General features: G+C 60.7%; 1 protein-coding gene across 1 annotated transcript; it reads right to left on the reverse strand.

Moving 5' to 3' along the window:
* Positions 1 to 738: 738 nt before the first annotated feature.
* Positions 739 to 8,125, reverse strand: LOC103769614 (ankyrin-1-like; the record flags this gene model as incomplete). Its single annotated transcript, XM_008936830.1, has 14 exons — positions 739 to 990; positions 1,615 to 2,167; positions 3,766 to 3,912; positions 4,105 to 4,236; positions 4,797 to 4,871; positions 5,115 to 5,199; positions 5,405 to 5,524; positions 5,612 to 5,737; positions 5,914 to 6,142; positions 6,516 to 6,612; positions 6,800 to 7,004; positions 7,124 to 7,335; positions 7,493 to 7,647; positions 8,067 to 8,125. Coding segments are annotated over 14 exons (2,447 nt in total), but the record flags the coding sequence as incomplete, so codon positions are not given.
* Between the last annotated feature and the right edge of the window lie 3 nt (positions 8,126 to 8,128).

Here is an 8,128-nt window from a genome sequence, read left to right on the forward strand (position 1 = left end):
GCTGTGGGCGGCGAGAAGGGAGCGGGCAGGAGGAGCGAAATTTGCGCTCACAGCTCCTGTCAAAGTCATGGGGCCGGGACCGTGACAGCACCGCCCGTCCCCAGCCGAGCTGTAACCGGGGCAGCTCTGTCCCCCTTCTCAGTCAGCTTGCCAACAACCTGTTTTCCTGGCTGTGGTGGGAGGGCAGCATGCAGTCCTCCTTCTGTCACAGGACAAATGAAGTCCTGGGCAGGAGCCAGGGCTTCGGGGTGTCACTGGAATGGCACCTGACTCAAGAGACACACACGCTGAAGAGCTGAGCAACTGCCTTCAACCACGGCCGTGCCGCTGGGATGGCTGTGTGTGCCCCGGTTGGGGAAAGGCTCCTGCCCTCTCCTTGTACCTGCTGGCTCTGTGTGGAGGTGGCAGGATGCCCACCACCCAGCCTGGCCCCCAGACCAGCTCTATTTCTGGCTCCAGCAGGCTGTTGGGCCAGCGGCCAGGGCAGATACTCAGTAAGGAAGCAGGCAGGGAGGCTGGCTGGGTTATAAATGGAGAGCAAGAGCTCAGGTATCAAACACAGCAGACTATTCTGGGCTGAGAGGCACCCCCGGGGGCAGGGGACAGGAGGTGTGCCAGGAGACCTGTGCCTCAGCTAGCACTCGGTCTGCCCAGCTGGCCTTGCAGCAGGCTCAGGAAAGGGCTGTCCATAGCGCCTCCACCTCGTGGGACGCTGGGTCCCCCTGCTCTTACCCTCACCTGCCCAAAGAAGCGTCTGTCTGCCTCCTCCTGCCAGCCCCCTGCAGGGCAAAACAGTCGCTGTCCTCTGCGGAGCTGACCCGCATCAGCTCCACGGCCGGCACCAAGACCTGCTCTTGCTCCTGGCCCTGAGGCCCGGAGGCCATGGTGTGCGTCGGGAGCTGCCTTCGGGTGACCCCCTCCTGCCAGGAGCCCGCTGTCAGGTCCTGTAGGCAGGAGATAAAGGAGCCTTCTGCATTCCAGTCCCTCAGCCTGGGCACCGGAGAGGGACAGGGAGAGAGAGACAGAGAAAGAGAGGCAGTCAGCTTTGCCATGGAGTGCTGCCCTGAGCACCAGCCTACCTCCAAGAGGCACGCTGGCACAGCCTGCACCCCGCCAGGCATCGGGCTCCCCAGCTTCTTGGCACTGCCGGGCACCCGGCACAAGCAGCACAAAAGGCAGATGCACAAGGGCACAGGCCTCCTCCCTGCCAGGGCCCACCCCACAGCCTCATGGCCTGGCTGTGAGGGTTTAAGGCAATGCTGTGGAGCATCACTGGGACCTCATGGGATCGGGGCCACCAGGAACATGGGAGGATGCAGCCCAGGCTGGGACAGCTCTGGTAAGCACGACCAACATGCAGGGCCTGGCTGCCTGCCTGGGATACCCCCCAGGGTGCTCTGCAAGGACTCCCCCGTAGCATCTCCAGAGAGATGCAAGACACTCAACCCAAGCCACTGCTTTGTCTGTCGAGTGTGTGCCAGCTCCAAAGCTGGAGACCAGCAGAAAAACAAGCAAAGCTGGGAGACTATTGCAGCTGGCCCAGAACAGGGCAATAGCTGGCAAAGCAGTTCTGCTCCCCTCCCACAGGCACCCCAGCGCCCCAGGCCACAGTACCTGTCTGTACTCTTCTCCACAACATGGCTAATGGCAGGTGATGCTGTGATCCTGGCTTGCACCTTCTGCTGAACTGAAACAAAAGAGACTTCACTCTCTGGGTCCTGTTCCCCAGTCCCTGGCTGGTGATCACCGGTGGGTATCTTCCCCTGTAGCCTCTGCCCCTCCTCCTGCTCTAGAAGGTCAATCAGGCCATTCATGGCATCTGAGTCCACTGTGTCATCCTCAACCAGGTCCATAGAGCCCATGTGGTCTGGGCCATGTGCATCTGCTAGAAGCTGCCCCAGGAACCGGCCTTCACTTGTGGCGTCCGAGTCCTCAGCCTTGCTGCACTCCAGAGAGGAGTCCTCAGCAGTCACCAGCGAGGGTGTGAGCCCCGAGGACCACACCTGCATGTCAGACATCTCCATCAGGGCGTCCTGCTCGGTGGCAGCCATGGGGATAGCATCCATGATGGCTACCTCATTCCAGTACTGGTCGGCACGCAGCGGGGATGGCAGCGTGTAATGCAGGGAGGCAGGGGACAGCAGCTCGTCCTGCAGCGAAGCGTAACCTATATGGGCAGACAGAGGCGACATCTCGAGCAGCCGTCTCACAAGCGCAGTGGGGCGAGAAGGGAAACAGCCTCCGGGAGGATGCCTGCCCCACCAGCAGCAATGGCCATGCCAGAGACCCCGGCGGCTGGGCTGAGCAGGGCTGTGCTCACCGCAGCCTCTGCCTGGGCCCTGCCAGTGCTGCCAGGCCTCCCTTCAAAGTCACGGGGCTGGTTTGGGCAGACCCTGGGGCTGCCCACTCCTTGCAGGTAGGACTGGTCTGGGGTTCACATGATGCCCCATCCACACTGCAAGACACAGTGCTCTCTTTGCTACTCTGCCCCACCGGTCCCCGTGTCCCTGACCACAGCCCCCCTCCAGCATCATCTGGCTGAGGTTCAGCCTGGAGTTCAGGTGGCCATGTCTGGCAGGCATTGACTCCCAAAGTCAGTCCCTCTCTGCAGCACAGAGGAGTAGGCTGGAAGCAGTACCATGAGCAGGGAAGGATAGCTCTGGTATGCCATGCAACCCCAAGGCCCTGTGAGATGCAGCCAGGGTCCCACAACCCTGTTGGTGTTTCCAAGACTACACATCCTTGTCACCTATGGCCACGCACACAGCCCAGGCACATCAATACAGAATACAGCTAAGCCAGGCACTCCCACCCACACAGGTGGCTTTGCTCAGTCTTCAGCTCTTGAGCCACTAACCCCTTTTCCACCCCTGGAGATCAGCAGAGAACCTGTTCTGCTCCCCAGGCAGCCAGGGGTTCCAGCCACAGCCGAGGCATGGCACCCCCAGCACAGAATGGACACCTGTCCCCTGTGTGGGTCCCTGGCCAGGGGCAAGCAGTGCAGGGCCAGCAAGGGAGGGAGCTCAGGGCAGTGCAGGAGAGGAAGGCCAGGACAGGCGCAGTCCCTGGTGACATGCAGTTGCTGGAGCAGGGCACAGCTCCCAGAGGGCTCAGCTGAGGTGGAGACAGTGGAGACAGGCAGTGGAGGAAGATGAGAGAAGGAGAGGCCAGGATGAACTCAAGAGGACAGAGGTGAAAAGAAGTGACCCACAGGAGTGCCCGCACCTGACAGCACTAGGTGGCATGTTTGAGAGAGCAGAACAAGGGGAGAAACAGAGAGGGAGAGAGCAATGAGCCAGTGCTGCACAGGCAGCAGCACAGAGCAGTGCTGCAGCAGCACAAAGCCATAACCCTGCCCAGTGTGCCAGCTTCCTGATGGCACGTGCTGCAGGTGACCCCGGTGGGTCTCCCTGCACCCAGGCACGTTCCACCTGGACCCAGCCCAGGCACGCTGCCACAGCCAGGGCTCTGTGAGCTCCCTGGACACCGCTCGGCTCGCACAGCCAGAGGCACCTCTTTCTGCCATATTGGGATAAGGAACGTGTCCACACCACCTGGAGAGCTTCTGAGAAGGCAGCGTGGCAGGGCCAAGCTTCCTGCAGCACAAGCCCCAGTGAAGAGGCCACATCAGTCGGCTACACCTTGTGCCCACTGAGCTCCCAGCAGGCTACTGGTATACCCTGGTCAGGTGAGATACCATCCTTCATCTGTCTGCACGGACTCTGCCCCGGGGCCCTCCTGCGACTGCTAGAAGCTGGGGCTCACCATTCATCTGGGATGGAGAGAGGGAGTAGTCTCTGTCTGCGTAGCGCCAGCTGCCCTTCAGGCTGCGGCTCTGCCGCCCAGCGCCCTCCAGCGCGCTGACGATCTCGCTGCGGTCGATGTTCCTCAGCGCCGTGTACAGACTCTCAACTGCAGGGGGAAGCTGCTGTCAGAAAACTGGTCTCCGGGTGAACACAGCCACGGCCAGACACACTGCAGGCAGGCAGGTGTGACTGAACCAGCTGTGTAAAGCCAGCCAGAGACCCCTGAGCATGCACACGCTGCTCCGCGTAGCCAGCCCCACCACCCCCATGCCTGCAGCAGGACAACACAGATACTCACTCTTGACACTCTTGCCCTCACGGCTGACCCAGAGGTTGAGTAAGGCTAAGCTCTGCTCCAGCAGGGAGTTGGGGTTTTCCACACGTATCCTATTGATGTCATCCACCCCAAACTGCAGCTCACGTGCCAGCTCTAGGGGAGACACCACACCTCAGCATCACATGCTCTAGCACCCACTGCTAGCTGCCAAGCCAAAAAGGCTGGGGATGTTGTGAAGGGCTCAGCCAGACCCAGCACAAAGATCACCCCATCACCTACAACTGAACATGGGTGAACATGCAGGAGCAGGAGCTGGGACAGGGCAGAAGTTTAAGCCCTTATGCCCAGACTGGCTGTGACCAGCATAGCAGCATCTTATGCTAAGGAAAAGCATGGGTACTGATGTTGGGTGTGTGGCTGCAAGAACAGTGCCAGGCCTCCACAAACGGCAGTAATCCGTACAACTCTGAACACAGCCCTAGCCTGGTGTGTGTACACACACAGCTGCAGGAAGGTTTGTTTCAGTGCCAGGGCGTGCTCACAGCTCAGCAGAAGCGCTGGGAGGCAAGGCCAGGCTGCCAGAGGAGCCAGCACAGGCCACACACACACCAACTGCACCGTAAAGCACGTTCACTCCACCCTGCAGCCTGTTTCCTAGTGCCAGCTGTCCAAGGAGTGCTGTGCATCCTCAGAGCTGTCAGGTGTGGACTCACCAGCCCAGCTGAGGCCCAGCTGTTCTGCTATGTCAACCATCTTCTGGTCTGCCTTGTCTGTGCTGCTCAGAGAGCCTGGAGGAGAAAAGGGAATCACAACTTCAGGTGCATGGGGCCCTGCACTAGGGTGGGGAGAGGAAAGGAGTGCTGGCCTGGGGTGCCTCGCAGCCCCACGCGAGCACGACCAAGGAGACTCTCAGGGCAAGGGAAGTAGCCATGACAGTGAGTATGACAGGGTCAGCCCAGCCTTTCCACCATGCTTGGGTACCCCAAGCGTAGGTGGTGAGCGGGCTTGAGTGGTCCCAGCCAGCTACATACCAAAACTGGTCTCGCTTAGGACGCTGTATCGCTCCCGCAGAGACAGGGGCGTCAGGGTTCTCCTCCGCTCCTCACTGCCGCTCCCCTGTGAGAACATGGACAAACCAAGGGGTCAACAGCTTGAAAAGAGGGTGGCGGCTCTGCCCTGGCACCATTGCTCCAGAGCAGTATGGTATGTCCACGCAGAGCAGCTGAGGAAGAAAAGCTGACAGCGAGGGCTGTCTCCTGCACTGTGGGGAGGCGCAGGCCCCCACCACCCCTCCCAGAGGTGTCAGCACACCGGCACTGACCTTGGTGCAGGGTGGTATGCTGATGTTCAGGTGGCAGAGCACGTGCTGGAGGTCCTCGTATTTCATGGCCTTGCGCAAGAAAGACAGGGAGCCGCTGGCTTCCCGGCTGCTGTCCCGAACCTGAGCACCAAGAGCCCAGTTAGGTGGCCTGGCACAGGGCGGGTGTGGGGGCCGCGCCTGCAGCCCAGACCTTTACCCTGCCACTACCTTTATGGGGATGGCAAGACGGTTCTCCCGGAAGGATTGGAAGAGGAAGGTGCGGGGCTGAGTGGCCTTCTTGACAGGCACCAGGTTCCCTGAGAGCTCGACGTGCAAAGGCATCCCCTCTACCACCTGTCAGGGAGGAGAAAATGGGCTGAGAACTTGTGCAGAGATGCTTCTCCTGCTCTTGGACAGGGCAGGTAACCCCAACTCCCCTCCCTGGGCCAAGGCCCCTCCACTGGTATTAGTCTCCCCTCACTTTGGCAGCCCTCTCCCTGCCATCCCCCACAGATGCTCTGGGGACAAACCTCAATGTCCCTGCTGCGGGCCACCTCAGTGAAGTTTTCATGTTGCTCTAAAGTCTTGTCAACCTTATCATCAGTCATGCAGTAGCAGCGCAGCCGCCCTTCCCGTGGATCATTCATCTTGGCAAACACCACGAATTTGGCCATGTAGGGCACAGCTGTCAGCTCCTTGTACAGAATTGTGGCGAAGTGCACGGCCTCGGCTGTGCGCGGGCAGTCTGCCAGCCAGAACCTGCAGGAGGGCTGGGTTGGGGCACTGCCAGGCAGGTTCCCCAGTGGCACCAGAGGTGCTGCTCCCATCAGCAAACTGCACCACAGGTGGTGTCCCAGGAGCTCTGGGTACAGAAGCAGACCCGTCTGTGATGGTGACACACCCAAGCAGAAAGAATGGCCCCTTCCCTCTGCACACCCAGTTGTCTTTCCTGGGGAATGCTAAGGCAGCGGGGGGTTCTCAAGGCTGGAGGGAACTGGCCTACATGTGAGAATGGGGGAGCACCACAATGAACACGGGGGCAGGAAGCTTCTCCTGGCACAGGCTGTACCCCAAGAGGGCCTGAAGAGCAGCAGATGTCCGCAAGACAAGCACATGCTTGCCTAGGACTCACCTGGCAGACACATTGGTGGTGAAGTTTGCACACTCATTCTCATAGACCAGCTTCGTGGTGCCTGTTATGTCTTCCCACTGGGCTTGGGCTGTCCCCCCTGTAACAGAAAGCAAGGGTGAGCATACTGCCTTTCTGTAAGCCTGGGGTCTGCATCCTGCAGGCATTTGTCCTCTCCACTGCCCTGTTCTGTCCTTAGCTTCCAGGAGCTGCGTACCACTGAGGCAGCCCATCCCGGCCCCATCAGGGAGCACGCTCGCGTGCATGGCGGGTCTTGGCAGCCTCACCGATCACACTGCAGAGCAGGCGTAGGCTGGTGGTGTCACCCTCGCCACTGTCTCGGGGATTGTCCTTCCAGGATGGTGGTAGTGGGATGCGGAGGCCGATGGGCCGGTGGAACTTCCTCCGGCGTGGCTCCACTGTGACGATGGGGCTGAATGTCGCCTGGTTCCCTAGCAGCTTAGTCACCAGCTCGTCGGGCACAGGCTGCGCCTGCAGGCAGCACAAGCAGGGGCATCAGGGCCGGCTTCCCCCAGGCTGGGAAGGCTTGCTGCCCTCCCCTGCCTGCAGGAGCCCAGCTGGGCCCCAGGCCAGGCTTCTCCAGGACGCACCTGCAGGGCCAGCCTCACTTTCTTGGTGACAGCAGTGTCTGGGAAGGTGGCCTGTACCATGGGCACCAGTGTGCTTTTCAAACATCCTCCCTCAGGGCCAATCATATCACAGTCCTGGCAAATCCGGGACATGACCACGAAGTAGAGAGGGAAGTCCGTGGTGATGATGCGGCAGACCCTCTTCTTCTCCAGCTCCTCCAGGCTCTCCAGCTCTGCAAGGGCAGAAAGCCATCAATGCTCACACACCGAGCATGTGGTGGTCACCCACCCACCTGCCCTGAGCTGCACCAACCATGCCATGCTCAGCTCCATCCCACCACCCAGGCTCAGCTGCGTGGTGCCAAGGTCCCCCCCGCCGGGCACACTCACCCTCGTCCATGCCATTGAGCAGCTGGTCCATGTAGTCCTCCTCATAGCGGTTGCGATGCTCCTTCCAGACGGAGCCGTTCTCGTTGCGCAACACCACCAGCTCACGGTCTCCACGCCCATACGAGGCAAAGTGTGGGATCTCCACGATGACGGGGCTGCAGACAGCAGAGGAAGGGGGCTTACAACCATGCACCGTTGCCGGGCCATGCAGGCAGCAGGGTGGCGCTGGGCGCAGTGCTTCTCCACGCTGTACAGCCACTGGAGGAGGAAGGCAGGACTGCTTGCACCACTTTCTCTGGGAAACGGGGCTCTGCGCTCAGCAGGACAGTGCTGGTTGGGGCTTTTCCTATCACAGCACAGCTACTGCTCTCCTATCCTGGAATAACCCACCCTTGAAACATGCTGCACCTGGGCAGAGGCAGGATCTCTCCTGCACCAGGCCACCAGAAGCAGAGACGAGCAGAGGTCTTGCCCCAGCTGGGAGAAACTCCACAGGAGCCTGGATCCATCCCCAGCCCTGAGGGACAGCCCTAGTGTGGGCAGCCCCATCTGCTCTGCTCCCAGCCTTGCTCACCTGAGGAACTGGGCGCCGGCAGGCCCCAGGGCGATGATCCGGCTGGCCAGCCCCTCCTCCTC

Source organism: Merops nubicus, unplaced genomic scaffold, assembly GCF_000691845.1.
Source record: "Merops nubicus isolate BGI_N331 unplaced genomic scaffold, ASM69184v1 scaffold51263, whole genome shotgun sequence".
In the NCBI taxonomy this organism is placed as follows: Eukaryota; Metazoa; Chordata; class Aves; order Coraciiformes; family Meropidae; genus Merops; species Merops nubicus.